The sequence below is a fragment of the Pristis pectinata genome, chromosome 4 (assembly GCF_009764475.1).
Source record: "Pristis pectinata isolate sPriPec2 chromosome 4, sPriPec2.1.pri, whole genome shotgun sequence".
NCBI lineage: Eukaryota > Metazoa > Chordata > Chondrichthyes > Rhinopristiformes > Pristidae > Pristis > Pristis pectinata.
This window is the reverse complement of record NC_067408.1, coordinates 21,795,523-21,820,997: the sequence shown is the minus strand read 5'-3', so window position 1 is coordinate 21,820,997 and position 25,475 is coordinate 21,795,523. Positions and strand designations below refer to the sequence as shown.

Genomic DNA, 25,475 nt, shown 5'->3' with positions numbered 1-25,475 from the left:
CCTGTTACCTTCCCTGGACCTATTCATAGCCAACTGTTGGCGTGACATCAGCCATCTTGACTTTTCTGCCTCCCTCACCTCCTCCGATCTTACCCCCTTACCCCTTCTGAAAACCTAATGACATGAACATTGAATTCTCCCACTTTAAGTAATCCCCACACCCTCCCCCACCATGCTTCTTCTCTTCTTCCCGTTCCTAGCCTCTCTCTCTTTTTTCTACTCTTTTTTCCTTTCTCTCCTTACCTTTGACTCATCCCTCAGTGGATCTGCTCTCCCCACCTCCCCCACACCTGCCTATCACTATCTCTTACCTGCATCTACCTATCACCACCTTGTACCCACCCCGCCTTCCCTCTTTTGTCCACCTATCACTGCTCTGCTTTTCCCTCCTATATGTTGAGCTTCTCCTTTTCCTATCTTCAGTTCTGAAGAAAGGTCCTGACCTGAAACATTGACTGCCTGCTTTTCTCTATGGATGCTGCCTGCCCTGCTGAGTTCCTCCAGCATCATGGTGTTTTTCATCTAGATTCCAGCATCTGCAGTCCTTTGTTTCTCTGGGTAGCTGAAGAGATTGTGGAGGCATTAATAGTGATCTTTCAAGAATCACTGGAGTCAGGGAGGGTCCCAAAAGATAGGAAAATCACAAATATAACACCCTTTTTTTTAAGAAGGGAGGCAAAAGACAGGCAAGATAGGCTGGTTAGCCTAACCTCAGTGGTTTATGAGATTTGAGAGTCCAGTACTAAGGATGCAATTTTGGAGTACTTGGAAGTACATGATAAAATAGGACAAAGTCAGCATGGTTTCGTTGAGGGGAGATCTTGCCTGAAAATTCTGTTAGAATTCTTTGAGGAGGTAACAAGTAGGTTCAACAAAGGAGAGTAAATGAACATTATTTACTTGGATTTTCAGAAGGCCTTTGACAAACTGCTGCACATGAGGCTACTAAGCAAGATAAGAACCCATGGTGTTAGACGCAAGGTACTAGCATGGATGGAAGATTGGCTGACTGGCAGAAGGCAGAGAGTGGGGATAAAGGGGTCCTTTTCAGGATGGCTTCCAGTGACTAGTGGAGTTACGCAGGGGTTAGCTTTTCACTTCATACATTAATGATCTGGATAAAGCAGCTGATGGCATTGTGGTCAAGTTTGCAGATGATACCAAGATAGGTGGAGGGACAGATAGTGTTGCGGAGGCAGGGAGTCTGCAGAAGGCCTTGGACAGGTTAGGAGACTGGGCAAAGAAGTGGCACTTTGGTAGGAAGAATAAAGATGCAGACTATTTTCTAAATGAGGAAAGAATTCAGAAATTGCAGGTGCAAAGGAACTTGGGAGTCCGAGTTCAGGATTCCCTTCAGGTTAACTTACAGGTTGAGTTGGTAGTAAGGAAGGCAAATGCAATGTTGCATTCATTTCAAGAAGACCAGAATATAAGGACGTAATGTGGAGGTTTTATAAGGCATTGGTCAGACTGCATTTGGAATATTGGGAGTAATTTTGGGTCCCATATCTGAGGAAAGATGTGCTAGCACTGGAGGGTCCAGAGGAGTGTCACAAGAATGATCCTGGGAATAATGGACACATTTCTGTGCTGTATTACTCTATAATTCTACAACTCTAACTGGCATGCCATTCACAGTGTGCTTGTTACAAGGGAAAAGCCACAAATGAGCACCTATATAACAAATTGGTAGATGCAGGAATGGCATCCACCAATTTGTATTGAAAATTGGCTGTCCTTGAAAGATACTCTAGTTCAAGGAGTTTCATGAGGGAATGAAGGCAACTGTCCAGTATGAGAATAAAATAAGCTCAATAGTGATTCTAGCACGAGGCAAAGTTGTATCTAACCACCCACCTACCTTGGCACCATCATATCTATTTCTTTAAAGCACATTTTTTAGATCAATCTAGAATGCTACTTGAATTGAAGCTGAATGGGATATTGTTCAATATCAGATGATTTCAGAGTCAAAGATATGTCACCAAGCTCTTGATTTAGGATCTGCTCCTTCCAAATGACTCTACATTCATCGCTGACGTACCTCATAAATTGTTTATCAGGATGAATAATTTTCTGAAACATATACTAAATATTGCATGCCAATCAGCATCAAAAAGCAGTCATCTTGGCACAGGGTATCTATATCCTACCTAAAATCTGTCAATAATAAAGTTCTGAACAATGTGAATCATTCCTGCATGCACATCAAACTCTTACCAGCTTACTTGGACTTGACTGACAACTTGATGCATACTTAACTACCTCATGTGTCTGGATCAACAATGTGCTAACCTTGAACACAAAGGATTCTATCAGACTTTTATCTTTAGTACTATTATTTATAATTTTGAAAGCTGGATAAAGCTGAGATTAAATACCTTCCACATTTTACGTCTCAGAGAATTACTCTGTAGTGATGGGCTACGCACTGAGCTAGAAATAACAACACGCAGTTGGTAGGTTGCACTCGAGACTGGTTTATTGCGAACCTCGCCGCGCTGGCTTTTAAACATTTAAGTTCCTGCCTTCTCCGGGTGGCGATGACATCAGAGGTGCGCCACCAGGACCTCTTCCCACGTGCGGGCTTTCTCCCCTTGCTGGTGGAGAAGGCGGCCCAGCGCCATTTTGTGGCTGGCCTCTCTGCCGACGCGCGCGCCGTTTTCGGAGCCGGTTCGCCTGCGTGGAAGGTGGGTTGCCACATAACCTCCCCCCCCCACCCCCCCCCCGCCCAGAACTGGCGATACACCTCCCCAAAGTCCACAGACTGGGTCAGTCGCTGTTTGGACGGTCTGCCTCTGCGCCGCGGGGCCTGAACCTCAACCGACGGCGCCAAGTCCACATACGCCAGTTTGAGCCGGTCCACCGTAAAAACTTCCTCTTTCCCCCCAATGTCTAGAACGAATGTGGACCTGTCGTTCCCGAGCACCTTGAACGGCCCCTCGTACAGCCGCTGTAGCGGTCTCCAATGTGCGCTCCTCCGTACAAATACAAACTTACAGTTCTGCAGGTCTTTGGGTATGCAGGTCGGGATCTGTCCGTGCCGTGAAGTCGGTACAGGGGCCAGGTTGCCGAGCCTCTCATGTAGTCTGTCCAGGACTGCCGCGGGTTCTTCCTCTTGCCCCCTTGGGGCTGGTATGAATTCCCCTGGGACGACCAGGAGTGCGCCGTACACCAGCTCAGCCGATGAGGTGTGCAGATCCTCTTTGGGTGCTGTGCGGATTCCAAGCAGGACCCAGGGAAGCTCATCCACCCAGTCAGGCCCTCTCAGGAGGGCCATGAGAGCTGACTTCAAGTGACGGTAGAAACGTTCCACTAGTCCATTCGACTGTGGGTGGTAGGCAGTTGTGTGGTGTAACCGTGCTCCCAACAGGCTGGCCACGGCCGACTACAGGCTGGAGGTGAACTGGGCGCCTCTGTTGGAGGTAATGTGGGCCAGTACCCCGAAGCGTGCTATCCAGGTTGCGATCAGTGCTCGGGCCGCCTCGTGAACCGGTCCACCATAGTTAGGAGGTACTGCACTCCCCTCGACACTCGCAGGGGCCCCACGATATCCACATGAATGTGGTCGAACCTCCGGCGGGTGGGTTCAAGCTGGTGTGGCGGGGCTTTGGTGTGCCGCTACACCTTGGCTGCTTGACACTGTGCGCACGTTTTGGCCCATTCGCTGACCTGTTTGCGAAGGCCATGCCACACGAACCTGCTGGAGACCATCCGGATGGTTGTCCTGATAGATGGGTGCGCCAAGCCGTGTATGGAGTTGAAAACTCGCCGCCGCCAGGCTGCAGGGATGATGGGTCGAGGTTGGCCAGTAGCCACGTTGCACAGGAGTCCTCCCACCTGGGCCTACCAGGAAGTCTTGCAGCTGCAAACCCGAGACTGCGGCCCTGTAGCTGGGCAACTCGTCATCTGCCTGCTGCGGCTCCGCCAGTGCTACATAGTCCACCCCCTGGGACAGGGCCTGGATAGCTGGCCTGGAGAGCGCATCAGCCACAACGTTGTCCTTTCCCGAGACATGCTGGATGTCCTTCGTGTACTCGGAGATGTAGGACAGATGTCACTGCCAGCGGGCCGACCAGGTATCGGACACCTTCGTGAATGTGAAGGTCAACGGTTTATGGTCTGTGAACGCGATGGAAGGCCTGCCCTCTAAGAAGTACACGGTAGTGTAGCGGTTAATGCGATGCTATTACAGCGCCAGCGATCGGGGTTTGATTCCCGTTGCTGTCTGTAAGGAGTTTGTACATTCTCCCATGTCTGCGTGGGTTTCCTCCGGGTGCTCTGGTTTCCTCCCACATTGCAAAGACGTACAGGTAGGTTAATTTGGGCTTAAAATGGGCGGCATGGACTCGTTGGGCTGGAAGGGCCTGTTACCACGCTGTGAATAAAATTTTAAAAAAATGTCGGATTGCCAGATATAGCGCCAACAGCTCCCGGTCAAAGACGCTGTACTTGAGTTCAGGTCACCGCAGGTGCCTGCTGAAGAACACCAGGGGTTGCCAGCGCCCCTCAACGAGTCGCTCCAGCACCCCACCAACTGCCATGTTTGATGCATCCACTGTAAGGGCAGTTGGAACGTCTGTTCTGGGGCGCACCAGCATCGTGGCGTCTGCCAAGGCTTCCTTGGCTTGAACGAAAGCGGCCGCGACCTCTTCGTCCCAAGTAATGTCCTTGCCTTTACCCGACATCAGGGTGAACAAAGGGCACATGACACGGGCTGCTGAGGGGAGGAAAGGGCGGTAGAAGTTGACCATACCCACGAACTCCTGCAAGCCTTTGACTGTGTTGGGCCGGGCGAAGTGGCGGATCACGTCTACCTTGGTGGGCAGGGGTGTTGCCCCGTCTTTGGTAATCCTGTAGCCCAGGAAGTCGATGGTGTCGAGTCCGAATTGGCACTTGGCCGGGTTGATCGTGAGGCCAAAATCACTCAGGCGGGAGTAGAGCTGGCGGAGGTGAGACACATGCTCCTGATGATTTCTGCTGGCTATGAGGATGTTGTCCAAATAGATGAACGCGAAGTCCAGGTCGTGTCCCACTGCATCCATTAGCCGCTGGAACATCTGTGCGGCATTCTTCAGGCTGAACGGCATTCGGAGGAACTCGAACAGGCCGAACGGGATAATGAGTGCTGTCTTGGGGATGTCTTCAGGGTGTACAGGGATTTGATGGAAAACACTTTGGAAAAGACGCTTGCCCCGTGCAGGTTTGCTGCAAAGTCGTGTATGTGCGGCACGGGGTAGCGGTCTGGGGTTGTAGCATCGCTCAGTCGACGGTAGTCGCCGCATGGTCTCCAGCCCCCGGCTGCTTTGGGCACCATGTGCAGGGGGGAGGCCCATGGGCTGTCTGACCTCCGTACGATCCCCAATTCCTCCATCCTCTTGAACTTCTCCTTCGCCAGGCGGAGCTTGTCCGGGGTAAGCTATTGTGCGTGGGCGTGGAGTGGTGGTCCCTTGGTTGGAATGTGGTGCTGTATTCCATGTCTGGAGATGGCTGCCATGAACAGCAGTACCAGAACCGATGGCACGTCCGCCAGGATTCTGGTGAATTCATTGTCTGACAGTGTGATGGAGTCCAGGTGTGGGGCCGGCAACTTGGCTTTGCCTAAGGAGAACATCTGGAAAGTCTTGGCATGGACCAGCCTTTTCCCATGCAAGTCGACCAGTAGGCTGTGAGCTCGCAAGAAGTCTGCCTCCAGGAGTGGTTTGGCCACAGCGGCCAGTGTGAAGTCCCACGTGAATTGACTGGCGCCAAACTGCAACTGCACTGTGCGGATGCCGTAGGTTCGTATCGTGCTACCGTTTGCGGCCTTCAGGGTGGGTCCCGGCTCCCTGTTGCAAGTGTCGTACCCTGTCGGGGGTAAGACGCTGATTTCCGCTCCAGTGTCGACCAAGAAGTGGCGTCCCGACTGTTTGTCCCAGACGTACAAGAGGCTGTCCTTGGCGTATCCCGGGAACTCGCAGGGCGGGCGACACCGGCGGGCTTCTGTGCCCCACTGCTGGTGGTAGAAACACCATTGTGCATTGGCCTTCTCACTCCTGCCTCTGGGTTGTGTGCGCTCCGTTGCTGGGCCTGGTCTGTCCTGCCGTTGGGCGCGTGGCTTGGTAATCTGTCTGATGGATGCCCCGCTTTCCTTCTTGGCTTTCCACAGCACGTCTGTCCAGGCCGCTACCTTCCGGGGGTCACTGAAATCTGCGTCGGCCAGTAGCAGATGTATGTCCTCAGGCAGTTGCTCTCAGAACGCCTGCTTGAACATGAGGCAGGGCTTGTGTCCGTCAGCCAGGGCCAACATCTTGTTCATTAATGCTGACGGCAGCCTGTCTCCCAAACCGTCCAGGTGCAGCAAGCGGGCACCTCGCTCCTGCTGTGAGAGGCCGAAGGTCCTTATGAGCAGCGCTTTGAATGCTGCATATTTGCCTTCCTCCGGGGGCGACTGTACGAAATCCTCAACCTGGGCGGCTGTCTCCTGGTCAAGGGAGCTCACCATGTAATAGTAATGCGTGGAATCAGAATCTGGAACTGGGCCTCTGCTTGGTCAAACCACAAGCGTGGTCACAGCATCCAGAAGGGTGGCAGTTTTAGCGAAACTGCGTGAATGGATGAAGAGTTGATCACCTTCGGTCCAAATCCTGTTTGGACTGTCGGGGTCACCAATGTAGCGATGGGCTACGGACTGAGCTAGAAATAATGACAAGCAGTCGATGGGTTGCACTCGAGACTGGTTTATCGTGAACCTTGCCGCGCTGACTTTTAGACAGTTAAGTTCCCACCCTCTCCGGGCGGCGATGACATCAGAGGTGCACCACCAGAACCTCTTACTGCGCGCGGGCTTTCTCCCCTTGCTGGTGGAGAAGGCGGCTCAGCGCTATTTTGTGGCTGGCCTCTCTGCCGATGCACACGCCGTTTTCGGAGCCGGTTCGCCTGCGTGGAAGGTGGGTCGCCACAACTCATAGTTATTTACAATGAGATTCTTGAGACAACTTGTCGATTGTCCATACAGACTGTGATAGGCACTCACAGGCTTTGATGAGTGAGACACACAAAGCATATACCTCAAATCATCTGCTGTATGCTATGCTTTCCTGACAACTTGAGCACTGCGCATGGCATGGAGGGTATCCACAGTTCCAATCCAACAGCAAAATCAAGCAAGATTTCATTATTCCAATTTGCAACTGTCATAACCACTTGGTTTGGAGAAGGCTGGCGCATTTACCACAGAGAGCAACCAAAAAGTTGATAGGTGCCCCATAAAGCATTGAATGCTCCAACCTCCAGATGATTTGGTTTGCCATTTATTTGTTGGGCTCCTCTCGCCTAACATTGCTCATCTAACAATGACCAACTAACTTGATCACATCTGTTCTCATCCATAAAATGTCAGGTGACCTTCTTTCCATGAAGGGAGGGAGATATGTGCAACATTTCTCAGCTAGCAATCCAATTTTATCCAATGTTCCACCGATGGTCTCTATTCAGAGAACCAATTACATTTAATTGTGTTTTGCTGAACTGGTAGGCCAAGAGCAAGTTACAGGCAGAAGATTCCATTGATTGCAAGTATTACTCTTTAGGTGCCACATGCCACTCTATTGGTGCAACTTTATCTCATATCAAAACTGTCACAAATTGCTATGAGACACCAGCAGTCCCTTGCAACTCTGTTATCACAGCAATTTGGTAACTTTGCTAATATTTTCCTTTCTCTAGGCTTCAAGCCACCCATGTTTGATTTCCAAGCCATGCAGCTCCCATCTTTAAGCCATTCTCTAAGTTTTAGTGTCGGTATCTGAGCTGGCGGTGTCAGTAAATCAACTGACTCTTGAGAACACGTCTAAACAGCTATCTGGCTCTCTGCAATTACAGAGTGCATGGAGTCTTTGAAATAAGGTAAATGACATATGGGCACAGATGAATATATTGAAATATGGTATCATAGCTACTACTGAAACATTGTGCAAATAAGTGTAGAAAGGCATATCAAAAGAATGGGAAACAAAAAGTGAGGGACAGAGGGGCATGGTATAGCAAAATTATTTAAAGAAGCAGTTGCAGTTGCATGGGGGGGGGGAAGAATATGCCATCAACAAACAAAACCAAATGCCTTAAACTAAGGAACAAAAAAGCAACCACACTATTGGTGATTTACAAAAGACCAGCAAACAATCAGAGGGAATATAAAGGGTAGTTATGATGGGCAATTTAAGCTATCCTAACATTAACTGGGACAGTATAATTAAAAGGTACAAAAGTTGTATATTTTTTTTGCTATGGATTTGAAACAACTTCTTTAATCAATCTGTAACAAGTCTAACAAAGAGGAACAGTCCGACCTGGTTTTAAGAACAGAAGTTGGGGAGTTGGAAAGGGTATTAGTGAAAGAACATTTAAGTAGCAGTGATCATAATTCAGTGAGATTTATAAAGTTATGGAAAAGTTTAAAAGATGACTGAATGTTCTCAGTTAAGGCAAGACTAATTTTATGAGACTGAAGTATGATTTCACAAAAAAGGTCTGCAAATAACCACATGAAGACAAATCAAGGTCAGAATAGTGGGAGAGATTAAAAAAGGAGAAAAGGCTAAATTGAGCAAGTCTCGGGTCAGCCACCTAACATCTGTATTCGCAAAGTATTAGAAAAAAATCTGAGCACTAGTAATAAACTAGTATTTAAAAAGGCACATTAATCAAGAACAGTCAACACGGATTTATTAAGAAAAGGTAATATTTGGCAAATGATTGATTTTTTTTTGCACAGAAAACAAGGAGGGTCAATAACAATAATCTATATGGAATTTAGCAAAATGTTCTTCTTGCCAGACCAATCAACAAAAAAACTAAAAACCTTTGTGTTCCAAGGAAAGTGGCTAGCTGAATTTAAAACCAGCTTAGTAACCAGAAGGATCAGCATTGCAGTGACTGGAAGGCTGCTTTCATTGGAGTTTTATTGAGCTCAATGTTGATAACTAGCTTTTGCTATCTCAGTACTTTGGACTCAAATGTAATTGCTGTAATTAAGTCCGTAGATGATACCAAAACTATTCTTGTGATCGATGGTGGGGAAGTAAGCTAAAGGCTCCAGGAAGGCATCAATAGATTGGCTGAGTGGTTAGAAAAATGGCAAATGAAATTTAGTTTGCAGATATGTGAGGTAATGCATTCAGGAAGGGTAAAGACAGCAAGTTATTACACAGTAAATAGGATGGTTAGGGGTACTAGGAAGTGAAAAGATAAAGTGGGATCTTGAGCGTTCATGTGCACAGTCTACAGCTTCCTGAAGATAGCGTATCATGTCGATAAGTTGGTCAAGACTTATGAGAGCAGGGCAGCAGACATTGTCTACATGGACTTTGGTAAGCCCTTTGATGAGGTCCCAAATAGTAGGCCTGTCCCGAAGGTCAGATCACATGGGATCCAGGATGAGCTAGCCAAATGGATACAAAATTGGCTTGGTAGTAGTGGAAGGTTGTTTTTGAGATTGGAGGCCTGGGTTGCAGGGATTGGTGCTGGGTCAGCTGTTCTGTATTAATGATCTGGATGAGAATGCAGTTAGCATGGTTATCAAGTTTGCGGATGACACTAAACTTCGCAGTATAGTGGACAGTGAAGAAGGGTATCCAGGATTACAACATGATCTCGATCAACTGGGAAAGTGGGCCAAGGAATGGCAAATGGAATTTAACTCGGACAAATATGAAGTGTTGCATTTTGGTAAGTTAAGTCCTGCCCTGTTTAACTTACCAAAATGGCAGGGTCCTGGAGAGTTTTCTAGAACAGAAAGACCTAGGGTACAAGTGGAGACACAGGTAAACAGGGTGGTGAAGAAGGCATTTGGTATGCTTGCCTTCATTGGTCAGGGCATTGAGTACAAGAGTTGGGATGTCATGTTAGTTTGTGAGACCACACTTGGACTATTGTGTATAGTTCTGGTTGCCCAGCTATAGGAAGCATGTCATTAAGCTGGAAACGGTGCAGATAAGATTCACAAGGATGTTATCCAGAATTAAGCGCTTGAATTATAAGGAGAGACTGGATTGGCTGGGGCTTTTCTCCCCTGGGGCTGAGGAGTGACTTTATAGAGATGTATAAAATCATGAGGTGCATAGATAAGGTGAATGATCACAGTCTTTTTCCTAGGGTGAGGTAGTCTAAAATTAGAGGGCATAGGTTTAAGGTGAGAGGGGAAGGATTTAGACAGGAATCTTAGATGAGAGTGTTTAAAAGACACTTAGACTTCCTTGCCCTGGTCTGCCGGCTGGACAAGCCGTGGTGGTCCGTCTTGTTGGTGGGCGGCGGGGGGGGGGGGGGGGGGGGGGGGGGGGGGGGGGGGTCCCCAGTGGAGGTCTCTCTACGCGGGAGTCCTCCCGCTGTACATCGGGGACCTGGGGTGGAGGGTGTTGCACCAGGCGGTACCGTGCAACCGTTTCCTGAGCCGGTTCACCGACACCCCAGCCGCATGTCACTTTTGCGGCCGGGAGGAGACGGTGTACCACGTGTACGTGGAGTGCGAGAGGTTGCAGCCCCTCTTTGTGTATCTGTGGGGGCTGCTGCTTAAGTTCTGGTTACACTTCAACCCGGCACTGTTGGTTTACAGGCACCCAGTGTGGCGCGGGGAGGGTCGCGCGGTGGATCTCCTAGTGGGTCTCCTGCTGGGCCTGGCCAAGCTGGGCATCCATGGGACGCAGTGGCGGGCGGCCGAGGGTTCCGGCAGGTCAGCCTGCCTGCCCGTCTTCTGCACTTACGTGCGCGCGCGGGTGTCTTTGGAACGGGAGCACACGGTCTCCTCAGGCGCCCTGGCCGAGTTCTGCGCTTGGTGGGCCCCTCAGGGGATCGCGTATGTTGTGGACGAGACCGATGCGATTTTGGTATGAAGTGTGTGTTGCGGTAGCGGGCATAGTGTTGCGCGGGTATTGGTTTTGGCCGGGTTGTTTCTTTCTGTACGAGGTGTAGTGTATTTGCTGTTTGTTGTTTTTTGTAGTGTTTTTACCGAATAAATATTTTGTACAAAAAAAAAGACATTTAGATAGGTTCATGGATAGAAAAGGTTTAGGGGGATATGATCCAAACACAGGTATGCCACTAGACTGGCATGAACAAATTGGGCCAAAGGGCCTGTATCCATGCTGTCTAACCCCACAACTTTATATGGGATACTTGTATTTATTGACTGAGACACAGAATACAAGAGCAAGGAGGTCATGCTCGAACTAAAGTAAAAACAAAAAAATACTGCAAATGTATTTCATACATTTCCTCATGACACAGACTTAATCAGTTGAATGGCTTTCTATTTCAATTCTCAGGCAATCTCATTTCTCAGGCAATCTCATTTCTCCACTTACTTCCCTGTAAACTACTCATTGTCATATCCTAAAACTCCCACAGGATTCTTCTACTATCCACCTACACGGGGGGTAACTTTCAAGCCAATTAATCTCCCAATGAGCAAATCTTTGTGATGCACCAGGAGGAATCTCATGTGGTCTTAGGGAGAACACCGAAACTCCACACACAGAATAAGCTGGTTTGATGGAACTGGGTCACTATGCTGCCCTTAGCTGCTGGATGGACTCAGCCGGTCAAGCAGCATCTGTGGAAGCAAAGGGATGGTCGACGGTTCCAGCTGAGACTCCTGCATCAGGACTGAGAGTATAGAGGAAGATAGCAAGTGTAAAGAGGTGAGAGGGTGGGGTCAGAAAGGGGCTGGTAGGTAGAACAAGGTGAGGTGGGGGTGGGGGGGGGGGATGATGGGCAGATGAAACCAGGAGGAGGAGGGAGATGGGAAAGACAGAAACGGAGGCTGGAAGGTGATGTGGAACCAGATAATGGAGGGTAATAGGTCTTGATGGAGGAGGGGGGGAATGGAAAAGGGATACAAAAGCAGGGGGACAGTACCTAAGTGAATTGGTAGGAGTGGGAAAGGAACACTGTGGGCGAGGGTTGTCTGAAATTGGAAAACTTGATGTTCATACCATTGGATTGTAGGCTACCCAAGTGGAATGAAAAGTTATTCTTCTAGTCTGCATCTGGCTTCACCCTGGCTGTGAAGGCTGAGAAGAGATGGTTCAGTGTGGGAAAGGGAAGGGGAGTTGAAATGACATGCAATTGGAAACTCAAGATGGCTGTTGCAGACAGAGTGCAAGTCTACATCGGGTCTCGCTGATGTATAGGAGGCCACATCGAGAGCACCAAATGCAACAGGCAAGGATGGAAGACGTGCATGTGAATGTCTTCCTCACTTGGAAGGGCTGTTTAGGTCCCTGGATGGTGGTGAGAGAGATAGTGTTGGGACAAGTGTTGCACCTCCAACGGTTAATAAACTTGGATTTAAAAGGTATTGATAAAAGGATTAGAGGGGGTTCAATAAAGTAGCCGAAAAAGTGGTGGAGCCAGAAATCCTTATGCCATTTAAAAATTATTTCAATGAGCATTTGAGGTGCTAAAGTCTACAGGGCTAGGAACTGACAACTGGAAGCTGTGATAGACTGAAACACTCCCTTCTGTACTGTAAGTTTCCATAATTCCACTTATTCATCCAACTCAACAAGGTCTTCAGTGCATATTTGAAAACCAAAAAGCCCACTCACTCCTGTGTTACTGTACACTTCACAGTTTTGGTCAGAGACCTGCCATTTAAAAGGGGCTTTAACAGCAGGTGCAAGCCAGTCATCAATGCATCCCTCTTCAGAAATATCCAACTACTGAAGAGTGTGGTCATCAGTGACTGGGTGCTATGATCCTCATAACACAATTTGCCTCCACTACTCCGAATGTGAAGAGTTTAGATATATATTGCCATTTTCAGGTACCACTGGATAGTTTGTGTCACCAATAAAGATTTCCAAAGTTACCATGAGGAAAAATACTCAAATTTGGTAGAAACAGAATTTAACTGGACATGCCATTAATTTACTCCTGAAAGCTCTCCTGCTCAACTAACAGATCGAAACAATCAGACCATGGATATAACATTGAAGATAAATAAGCTAAAATACACAATTTTTAATCAAATAATATGTTTTGGCAATCCAGTACAAGACCCTATTCCAAATCCCATATTTATCCAAAACTATGTTAGAATTAGTTGACAAACTAATGTTCTAATTTTCCAAAACTGCAAATTACAAGGCTATTTGAAACAATGTTTCAACCAAAAACATTGATATGTAGAAGACAAATAGAGGAAATATGAGGATACCTTCCAAAGTCTCACAGCTAGCTTGAACAAAAATGAAGTTATATTGAAACTTACTGATGAAATTTTTAAGCACATCACAATGCTTACATCAGAGACTGAGAAATTTTATTGAAGGTATATAAGCAATGTTCACAATTCATGCATTTTCATTAGAGCAGAAAATGTTGAATTGAATTTTTTCACTTTATAGAGGGAATACTATTAAAAAGCTTGCATGTTGATTAACTACAATATTAGGCTTATATTCGATTGACTATTCTGTCTATTAATATTCTGTCTTATAATATTTCTGTTATGCACAAAAGGAAAACTAAGAAAGCAGTTTGTGGAAATCTGTCTACTCTGCCATTAAAATGGACACATTTTTACAAGATATAAGGATAATTCATTTACAGGTGAACAGTTCAGTCTGTAATATCCAGCACCTTTGTCACATTTACTACACAACTTGAGCTGTAGAGTGAACAAATGAATGAATTTCTACAGACACCATGGCTTCTTAAACAAATATTCTGTGTTGGGCAATCTCTGACATTTCACAATGAACTCGATTATCCTGCTACGTTCACAGTTGTTGAACATAGCTTGGTTTTCTTTATGGAAAAGTAAACAATAAATTTCCAACAGTGATATACAATTATGTTTATCACACAAAGGATTGTTTGTGCATTTGCACTACTTTGACCTTCTGTCAGCATGGTGCTATTCATTGTTTGAAGCACTGCATTTTGCAGTTTGTTTTGGTGTCTGGTCTATTTTAAGCAATATAACAGTAACCTTGGGAAGACTAGGAAGGATACACATAGTTTTAATATACTTTTGTATGCAGGAAACAGTTCACCTAATTTAACAGTGATAATTCAAGAATACATAATTTAAATTAGGAGTGCTAATCCTGTTTCTTATGTTAAAATATATTCTATTTCTTTCAGCTCCATTCTGGAAATTCATAATATCTAAACACCTGGAAATATAGAAATAATAGAGTCATAGAAGGTACGGCACAGAAATGAGCCCTTCGGCCCACCATGTCTACAGCAACATTTTTTCCTTTCTACACCAATCCCATTTGCCTATATTAGGATGATATCTTTCTCTACTTTGCCTAGTTAAGTGTCTGTCTAAATGCCTCTTAACTGTAGTAATTATATCTGACTCCACCACCTACTCTGGCAGCACATTCCTATATCAACCATTCTCTGTGTAAAAAGCATACCTCTCAGATCCCCATTAAATCTCCTGTATCGCATCTTAAACCTATGGCTTCTTGTTTTTGATACTCCTACCATAAGAAAAAGATTTTGATTACCCTATTTATACCTCTCATAATCTTATATACTTTTACCAGGTGACCTCTCAGCCTCCTTTGATTCAGCCCATCCTCCCCAATCTCTCCCCATAGTTGGTGTCCTCCAATCAAAGGAACATTCTGGTGACTCTCCCTTGAATACTCTCCAGTGCAATCTTATCCTTCCTATAGCATGGTAATCAGAACTGCACACGGTTACAACATAGCATCTCAACTTTTATATTCTATGCCCTGCTTTTTGAAGGCAAGTATACCACATGCCTTCTTCATCACCCTATCTACCGGTGTTGCCACTTTCATGGAACTATGGACTCGGACCCCTAGGTCTCTCTGTTCATCGACATTCCTCAGTACTGAGTTACTTACTGCATGTCCTACCTAAAATGAATCACCTTACACTTGTCAGAATTAAGTTCCATTTGCCAATGTTCCACCCAACTTTTCAACTGATTTATATCCTGCTGTAGACTTTGACAATCTTCTTTGTTATCCACAAGACCACTAATTTTCATGGTATCCACAAACTTACTAAACCTACCTCCTACATTTAAATCCAAGTTGTTAATATATATCAAAACAGCAAAGGTTCCACCACTAATCCCTGTGGTACACCACTGATCACATACTTCCAATCATAAAAACATCCTTCCACCACTCTTCTCTGCCTCCTATCACCAAGCCAATTTTGGATCCAATCAGCCAGCTCGCTTTGGATCCGATGTGGCTTAACCTTCTGCCTATTCAGCCTACCATGTGGGACCTTGTCAAATGCCTTTTTAAAGTCCATGGAGACAACATTTATCGCCCTGCCTTCATCCTTCGTTACCTCCACAAAAAAACTCAATACATTTAGTGAAATAGGAGATACTCCTCACAAAGCTATGCTGATGATCTGTAATCAGTCCCTGCTTTTCCAAAGGACCATATTTCCTGTCTCTTAGTTTTTTTCTCCATTAATTTCCCTACCACCACAAAAGGCTCACCAGCCTATAGCTACCTGGCTTATCCTTGCTGCCCTTCTTAAATAAAGGAACAACATTAGCTAACATTCAGTCTTCTGGTACCTCACCTGTGGCTAATGAAGATGCAAAAATCTCCATCAGGGCCCCAGCAATCTCGTTTCCCATAGCATTCTGGGATAGATCTCATCCGGCCTTGGGATGGGGAGTATTCATCCACTCTTATGTGTTTCAAGACATCTAAAACCTTGTTTTGCCTTCTTAATACCTGCAATGGTCCATACAATCAGCAGAAACCTCCCTGAACTCTCTATCCCTCATGTCATTCTCCTTGGTAAATACAGGCAAGTATTCATTTAGGACCTCCCCCACATTCTTTGGCTCCACATATAGATTACCCTTTTTGTCCCTAAGGGAACCCATTCTTCCTCTAGCTAACCTCTTGCTCGTAGTATACTTACTGAAAGACTTAGGATTCTCCTTTATCTAACCTACCAAAGATATTTCATGACCTCTTTTTGCCCTCCTACTTTCCTTAAGTACTCTCTGACATGCCATATATTTTTCAAGGGACTCATTAGATTGTAGTTGCCTATATCTGACTAATGCCGTTTTTTTCCCGGTCAAAAATTCAATAACCTTTGTCATCCAAGGTTCCCTAATCTTGCCATCTTTTCCTTTCACCCTTTCCAGAAAACGCTGTCCCTGAACTCTTGCTAACTCTCCTTTAAAAACTCCCCTTGTCTGATGTCGTTTTACCCACAAGCATCTGCTCCCAATCTACTTGCCAGGTCCTCTCTCGTGCTACCAACTCAGACTTTCCCCAATTTAGGACCTTAAATTGAAGACTAACTTTATCCCTTTCCATAACGAGCTTGAAACTTAAAGAATTGTGGTCATTGTTTCCCAAGTGTTCCCCAACCAACACTTCCATATCTGTTGGGTTTTATTTCCTAAAATGATGTCAAGTACAGCCAAGTTACATTGAAAAATATATGGAAGTAATCTGAATTAAAGAATTGAAAATAAATTTTATGGTACTGATTTTCAAGCCTATTCCTGGGAAAAACAGGAAATCAGAGGTTCAAGATCAGAGGGAAGAATCTACCACCTTTTATCATCTATATACTGGTTATGGCCAGTTTCAATACCTCCACAATAAGCAGCTAAATATTATAATTGAGTTTTATGATCTTAATGGGACCTTAATGCCATATTGAAAATGTATATGATCTATTATAGCTCCTTTTCACATCTCTCTTCAGAACATTAGGGTCATTTAAAAATATGACCCTTGCCTCCTTTGGATGTACTGTAGATGATTGCATCAATTACATGTTTTGAGAGAATCTTAGCTGATGGATAATGACATTCGGCCCCTCAATATCTTCGCTGTGTATTTGGTTTCAGTGAGCTATTTTGCCACAAAAATATCAGAAAGCATTTCATTTTGCATCAACAGAATTAATCTCTAACTCCTGATGTCAGTGTGCACCCTCTTCTTTCATTGGTGTACTCATGTATCCTGGATGCTATTACATTGTAAACTAGATTCCTTAACATCCATTCTGAATGTGATTTTGAATATTGAACTAATGAAACTTATAAAGTTAATATGATTCAATAAAAGAAATAACTTCTGTGAAATTTCATTGGCATGAACCAAACTATAATCTTGTCATATCATTAGATGAATATATGACATGACAGTTGAATTCTCTAATTTCAAAACTTCATGGCTTGGTTGTCTACTAATAAAATGAAACCATATCATGATAAGATTTGAACTTTCATTGTACTTAATTTACTTTTCATGTAACTTTCATTCTGTTCATTGTTCTAACTAAAGACAAAAGATGAAGAACGAAAGCTTAGATCCTACAGTTTTATTTTTCTATTGCTTGGGTCTTTTGGTTTATCAAACAGTGAGTTTTAAACTAAACAAATTACATTTTATGCTCAAATGAGTTGCTAATAGAATTGCCAGGCTAATACTTATTTGACTCATTTAAATAATATTAATGAGTAGAATACTTACAGCTCTCTATTTCAAGAGTACAGTTCTGTTCATCAAGTGGGTATCTTCGCAAATCCATCATGCAAGCAGCTGTTGTGGTAATTCTGCAAAGAAAATGATGATGATTCAATAAGCAGTTGTACCATAAATGTTTATTTTGAAATTCTAGAAAATTGTGCAATATTTCAAGATTTTTTTTAGTGGGCTACAAATCCTTAAAGCTTTCTCTGCTTTAGACCTTTGTATTAGGTTAAGTAGACAAAAATGCCATTCCAAGTTCTTTGTGGATTATCAGTAAAAATAGTGGGGCATCATCATGAAAGGAATGCAATACATTTTCAGGTTTAATATTCACTAGTAAAGACCATAAAGTACATTTTCTTGAATCTGCACAATGATTTAACATTAGTTCATTTATAGCCTACTCAAGTCTGAATTAGAAGACCTTAGCTTCTAAATATAACTCCAGAGACATAAACACACAATTTAGGCTGGGACTTCAGTAGAACTGTGGAAGGTTTTACATGAGATAATAAATCAGGGCTCTAATGAAGGTACAAATTCTTCAGCATGATTCATAAACAATAGGGGACATTTTCTTCATATTCCAGCCAACACTTGTTCTCTTTTTTAATGTCTTGCTGCCTAGAAAATTTGGCTGCAATGTTTCCTTCACTGAAACAGTAACTATACTTCAGTAAGTGCTTTCATTAATTGTAAAGTACTTTGGAAGGTACTGAGGTCTTGAAAGGCATTGTTTATTTCTTCTTTCACACATGACATAATGGAAAACTTATAGCTGAAGGGCACTCACTTCTTTGCATAGCCTGGTGATGAGACTCAAAACTAATGATGATTCACCAATTCATGTTTTCTCCTTTTCAACTCCCTGCTGGAAGCTTCGTAACAGAGGTTTATTTTATGTTATAATATTAACTGTTTCTACTTACCGGACATTTTTGTAATTCACCTTGTTAAAATTGCTACTTTGTGCTAAGGTGGACCTTACCTGTTGGAAACAGGACTGAATCTGTCCATACACATTTCAAAAAAAAATTCATATGGTTAATGTAAAGTAACAACTTTAACTGCATTAATCAGTGAATGGCACAAATCCAATCTCAGCAGATGAAAAGAGATAAAATTCAAAGCCATCAGTGTAATTCACCACTGCCCTTTGAATATAAATTTCAACTTCACCAGATGATTCAATGCCCCAGGTCCAGTAGGAATTTTATTCCATGTACTTGACTGTCTTAGAAACTTGGCATTTCCTTTTCTGTGGTTATAAGCCATGTTAGCTTTTCATTTCTTAATGACCACACAATAAGATTTCAGTGCTTCCTTGTTTGTTCAACTGTGTATTATATTTTGCAAATTGAGAAAATAATTTCTTAAAACTATTGGCTACTGCATTTCTGAGCATAGTTTACATGTCTTTATTTAGAGAATAAAACTATACTGCTCCCATTCATTTAGTGTTCTACATGCACAGAAGATGTCCAGAATGTTTTATTGTAAGTATATAATAGATACAAAGGATGATAAAAGTGGATAGACTAAGACATTAAAGGTATGTTCACAAAGGAAGATTTCAACATGGTTTTCAAAAGGTAGGAAGAGTGGTGGAAAGCCAAAAAGGACTGAGAAAGACTAGGAGTAAGCATTGTGGCTGCCCAAGAAGCTGTCAGAGACAGAGGAGGGAAAGAAGCATGCAGAAGGCAGAAAAATGTTTACATTTAGTTAGGGTGAAACCCTGGAGCAACTTGCAGAGAATAGTAAAAAGATTAGAATGAACATGGTGGGGTGAAAATGTAATTAATTACTTTTTTAATGAACTTTAAAAATGACATTGTGGATTACTTGTTTACTGCTGTTCTTGCTACAACTCAATGGGCTGCTATGTGCATGGATTGCTGGGAAGGGCAGTACCCAATTCTGTCCATGAAAAAGAGTAGAATGGTAGCTTAGTGATTAAGTTAATAGGCTAATATCCAAAGGCCCAGATAACTGTTCCAAAGAGATGAATTTTAAGTTTGATTAAATAAATTCCTTAACAGAAAGCTATATCAGTATCCATGGCATGTTCTAGAAAACCATCACACATGTTAATGTAATGGAATACAAGGACATCTGTCATTCTTAACCAGTTTAGAGTATGTGACTTCAGATGCACAACAATGTGCCTCCTTCTTAAACACCCTCTGAAATGGCTTAGCAAACAAGTTCAAGGACAGAAAGGGAAAAACTCACACCAAAACAAAATCTGCATTCATCATGGTGAGAACATTGTTTACATCTACTGTTGTGAGAAAAGCTTAATAAGAGTAGCAGGCCCAAGACTTCAGTAACAAAAGAAACTTAAAAGGAGCAGTAAATCCAAGACTTCAGCAGTGAGGAAAACTTAAAAGGACCAGGATGCCTGAGACTTCAGCAATGAGAGAAGCTTAGAAGTAATGTGAGAACTAAGACTTTGACAGAAAGTGAAGCTTTAAAATGATGAAAGGCCCAAAATAGGAGGCAGAATTCAGTTAAAATGAGCAGGGAGATGAAAACCTGGTAAGAGTTTGTTCCCGGTCATCTGTGCCTGCGTGTGACTTCACAAAATAGTAGGTAGATGATTGGTATTGGTTAATTATTGTCACTTGTACTGAGGTACGGTGAAAAACTTGTCTTGCATACTGTTTGTACAGATCAATTCATTACACAGTATATTGAGGTAGTACAGGGCAAAAGCAATAACGGAATACCGAGTTAAGTGTCACAGCTGCAGAGGAAGTGCAGTGCAGGTAGACAATAAGGTGCAAGGTCATAACAAGGTAAATTATGAGGTCAAGAGTCCATCTCATCGTATAAGAGAACCGTTCAATAGTCTTTTAACAGTGGGATAGAAGCTGTCCTTGAGCCTGGTGATATGTGCCCTCAGGCTCCTGTATCTTCTGGCTGATGGGAGAGGGGAGGAGAGAGAAGGTCCCGGGTGGGTGGGGTCTTTGATTAGGCTGGCTGCTTCACCAAAGCAGCGAGAAGTATAGACAGAGTCCATGGAGGGGAGGCTGGTTTCTGTGATGTGCTGAGCTGTGTCCACAACTCTCTGTAATTATGTCCGGTCCCGCGGAGAGCAGTTGCCGTTGTTACGGACTCAGTGAAAGTCCCTTTAAGATAGAGAGTGTGTGTGTATGTGTGTGTGGGGCGTGCTTACGTCAATAGAAGATAAAGGACGTAATGACGTTGTTGAAGAAGTTATAAGAAGAAGGAGAGAGAGAGAGAAGGGAGAGAGACACCAGCCTGCTTGTTTTCTCTATCGATGGATGAGAAACAATAACTGTGTTTGCCACTGAAATCCATGTATGGAAGTTGGAAGTAATCCGGTGGAGTTCACTTTGTTGCTGACCTGTAGAAGGAAACAGGTATTTGTATGTGGACGACCACGGTTCGGATGCTTTTCGGGGTGAGGAAGTCACTACCGAGTAAACACTGAAGTGTCGTTTGGGTTCCATCGTGGAACATTTGGATTTCGTATGTACTCTCTCTATGTTTTTCTACATCTACATCTTATCTTCAGACAACGGTGGTTGTTGAAGAAGCCCTTGCTCATGTTTCACCTTATGGCTTGCGGAACTGAACTTTAAGAACCATTCAGGAACTGGGAGTTTTGGACTTTGTCACACACACACACGAAGAGTTTAGTTTTGGGGTTAACGTTCGAGGTTTAACATTCTTGAATTCTAACATACTAACATTTTTAACTTTTATTTTACGTATTATCATAAGTAGTGATTAATAAAATAGTTTTTAACACTGAATCATGCTCAGTGTGTTTCTTTTGTTGCTGGTTTGTGACACCGTACCAAGCCGTGATGCATCCAGGTAGGATGTTTTCTAAGGCGCATCAATAAAAGTTGGTGAGTGTCAAAGCAGACATGCCAAATTTCTTTCTTTCTTTTTCAATCTTTTTATTAATTTTCAAATTAGTACATAATATATATAACATTAGTAATTATACACATGGTGCAAAGAGATGAGGATAGCAATCATAACAGCTAATATATATATATATATAATCACAAGGAGTAAAAAAAAGTAATCTAGACCTCCCGTTCTCTTATATAGTGAACAAAGGAAAGATTGAAAAAAAAATGAAATTTAATTATATGAAAGAAGAACCCCCAAATCAAAAAAAAATTGATGATAAACCAAAAAAACCAAGAACTTCAAAAGAAAACTGGACTGATATTTCTTCAATTAAAAAGAAAAAAAACATTATTATGTCATCAGCTCTGCTCCTCTGTATTCAAAGGTTACTGAAAGGGATCTGAAAAAGGTCTGCTTATATCATATGGAAATATTGAATAAGTGGACTCCAAACTTCCTCAAATTTAAGCGAAGGATCAACAGTACCACTCCTAATTTTTTCTAAGTTTAAACATGCTATAGTTTGAGAGAACCACTGAAAAATGGTGGGAAGTATTGGATCCTTCCATTTGAACAAAATGGATCGCTTGGCCATTAATGTGACAAAGGCGATCATGCGACAAGCAGAAGCAGATAAATGGTGAGATTCCATCATTGGTAACCAAAAAATTATAGTAATAGGATGAGATTGTAAGTCAATGTTCAACACAGATGAAATAATGTTAAACATGTCTTTCCAATATTTTTCCAATATTTTTCCAAGGACAGGACCAAAACATATGTGTCAGGGAAGTCACCTTCGAATTACATCTGTCACATATAGGATTTATATGATGATAAAAACGGGCTAACTTGTCCTTGGACATATGGGTCCTGTGAACCACCTTAAACTGTATCAAAGAGTGTCTAGCACACATAGAAGATGTATTAACTAATTGAAGAATTTTCTTCCATGTCTCTGTAGGTAAAAGTATCTAGAGTTCTCTTTCCCATTCATTCTTAATTTTATCAAGTTCCTCTGAACGTATTTTCATAATCCGATCATAAATTATTGATATCAGGCCCTTCTGATAAGGATTAAAACCTAAAATTTTTGCTGTAATTTCAATTTTATATGGTGTCAGAAAAGAAGGTAAAGTAACTTTTAAAAAATTTCTAATCTGTAAATATCGAAAAAAATATGATCTAGGCAGATTGTGTTTATTGACAACTGTTCAAAAGATAAAAGTTATCAATGAATAAATCTCGAAAACATGTTATTCCCCTCATTCTCCATAAGGAAAAGGCTAAGTCAATTCTAGATGGTTGAAAGAAAAAATTAGATTGAATACGACTTGATAAACTAAATTTATTCAATCCAAAAAATTTACATGCCAAATTTCTTTAGCCTCCTGAGGAAGTAGAGGCACTGGTGAGTTCTCTTGGCCATGGCATCTACGTTATTGGACCAGGACAGACTCTTGGTGAAGTTCACTCCCAAGAACTTCAAGCTCTCAACCCTCTCAACCTCAGCATCATTGATGTAGATGGGTGTATGTGCACCACCCCCCTTCCTGAAGTCAATGATCAGCTCTTCTGTTTTGCTGACATTGAGGGAAAGCTTGTGTCATGACACCATGTCCCTAAGCTCTCTATCTCCTTCCTGTACTCTGATTCATTGAGATACATCCCACTACGGCGGTATCATCTGCAAACTTGTAGATGGAGTTAGAGCAGAATCTGGCCACGCAGTCATGAGTATATAGGGAGTAGAGTAGAGGGCTGAGGATGCAGCCTTGTGGGGCACTAGCGTTGAGAATAATTGTGCTGGAGGCGTTGCTGCCATCCTCACTGAATGCAGTATGTTGGTCAGAAAGTCAAGGATCCAGTTGTAGAGGGAGGTGTTGAGTCCCAGGTCTTGGAGTTTGCTGATGAGTTTGCTTGGAATCATAGTATTGTAGGTGGAGCTGTAGTCAATAAACAATAGTCTAATGTAGGTGTCTTTACTGTCCAGATGCTCCAGAGCTGAATGTAGGGCCAGGGAGATGGCGTCCACTGTAGACCTGTTTCGGCTGCAGGCAAATTGCAGTGGGTTGAGGTTTTCTGGGAAGCTGGAGTTAATGCATGCCATGACCAGCCTCTCAAAGCATATTATGCTGGTGGATGTCAGAGCCACCAGTTGGTAGACATTAAGGCATATTACCTTATTTTTCATAGGTACCGGGATGATAGTGGTCTTCTTAAAACATGTAGGAACCTCAGATTGAACAGGTGAGAACCTCAGATTGATTGGTGGATATTTTTCCTCACTCTTCTGACTGGCCAAGTGATTTAAATTGGGTCACATTAGTATAGTTTAAGAGTGTACATTTAAAGTAGTGAAATCCAATCCAAACTCATTAACTAATTAATCCAACTAATTAAATTGAACAGAGATGTCTGGGATGGCAACGTGTTGCAATTACAACATGTGGGAACTGGTGGACCCCAGAGTGGTTAACGGTGATCATATTTGATGGAAGTGTTAGCTGTTCGGGGAAATTTGGCATTGAAATGAGCTGGAGTCCAAGCTTTAAACTCTGTGACACATCAGGGAGGGGGACAGATACCTGGACACTGTGTTTTAGTGGGCAGTCACATCCCTTAGATTTTGATGAATGGTTAGGGACAAGATGGCATGACTGCAAAAGAGGCAAATATAGCAATCCAAAGTGTACTTGTGTAGGGGCCTCAGCCCTTATATTTGCCCAACAGGTACAAGGTTCTTGCTCCCTGTTTGAATGAGAGTGGGGACTGCAGGGAGGATGAAAAACAATCCAGAGCATCATGGCATAGGAGGCCATTCAAGTGGGAGGAGAAAAAAATGTCGTAGTCAAAGGGGAGAGCAGAGCTAGGGGAACAGATGCTGTTCTCTGCAACAAACGCAGGGTCCTGAAGTCTGTATTGCCTGCCTGATGTGAGGGTTAAGGACAACTCTTCTTGGTTGGAGAAAAAGAAAGTGGAAGAGGGAGGATCCAGTTGTCATGGTCCACAATGGTACTGGTGACAATAGACAGGACCAGAAATTAGCTGAGGGATTATAAGCAGTTAGGGGCAACACTGAAAAGAATCACAGGGGTAATAACTTTTGGATTATTACCTAAAATGCATGCAAATTGGCAGAGGATAAGTAAGATTAGAAATGAAAAGGTGTGGCTCAAAGCTAGGTGTAGGAGAAATGAGTTCCAATTCATGGGTACTGACACATTTACTGAGGAATGAGGGAGGTCGTCCATTGGGATTAGCATTCATCTGAACCATTCAGGTGTCAGTGACCTGGGGAATTACATAAATGGGTTGTAGACAGGACTTTAAACTATTGGGGGGGATGGCGAAAGGGGGATGAGGATTCTAGCGATAGGAAGTTTAACAAGTCAAAACAAAATGAGAAAGCAGTGGTACAGATAGTGAGGGGTAATCAAGATGTGACAGGAAGGTGAAAAAAAATAGTAAAGCGTGTAGCACAAAATGGATCTGGAGTAATCAAAAATTTAAAAAGTCAAAGCTTAAGACTCATTATCTGAATGCATGTACATTTGCAACAAGATAGATAAGTTAACAGCAAAAATACTTCAATACGAGTATGATCTAATAGTCATTACAAAGACATGGTTGAAGGGTGACCAGGACTAGGAATTCAATATCTCATCTTATTCAATGTCCAAAAGAATAGGCAAAAAGAAGGAAGGAGGCTGAGTAGTGTTGTTAATCAAGGCAGGTATCAGAGTGGTACTGAGTAGTGATAATAGATGCAGTGGATAGTTATGTGGATTCAGTTTGTGTGGATATAATAAATAACGGGAAAGAATACATGGGTGGGTGTAGTCTATAGGCTCCTGAAGTGTTGCCTCTTGATAGAGCACAGCATAACTCGAGAGAAATCAAAAGGTAGGTATGAAGGCATATTGATTGAACAAATCAAAGTGGCAAAGTGACCAGAGAAGAGGAATTTGGAGTCGTGTCAGGGATTTTTTTTAGAACAATTTGTTGCAGAAATTATCCAGGAACAAGATATTTTACATTTGGTTATGTGTAATGAGTTAGGATTAATAACTGGTTTTGTGG

The 25,475-nt window shown here is 43.1% G+C and overlaps 1 protein-coding gene across 2 annotated transcripts in view; it reads right to left on the bottom strand.

Moving 5' to 3' along the window:
- The window catches only part of LOC127569755 (gamma-aminobutyric acid receptor subunit beta-2), a 176,992-nt gene that overhangs the window by 46,759 nt on the left and 104,758 nt on the right, over nt 1–25,475 (bottom strand). For both annotated transcript variants that reach the window (XM_052014614.1, XM_052014615.1), the window contains exon 5: nt 17,502–17,584. In XM_052014614.1, coding sequence (XP_051870574.1) covers nt 17,502–17,584 — 83 coding nt within the window. The remainder of the gene's footprint in view (nt 1–17,501; nt 17,585–25,475) is intronic.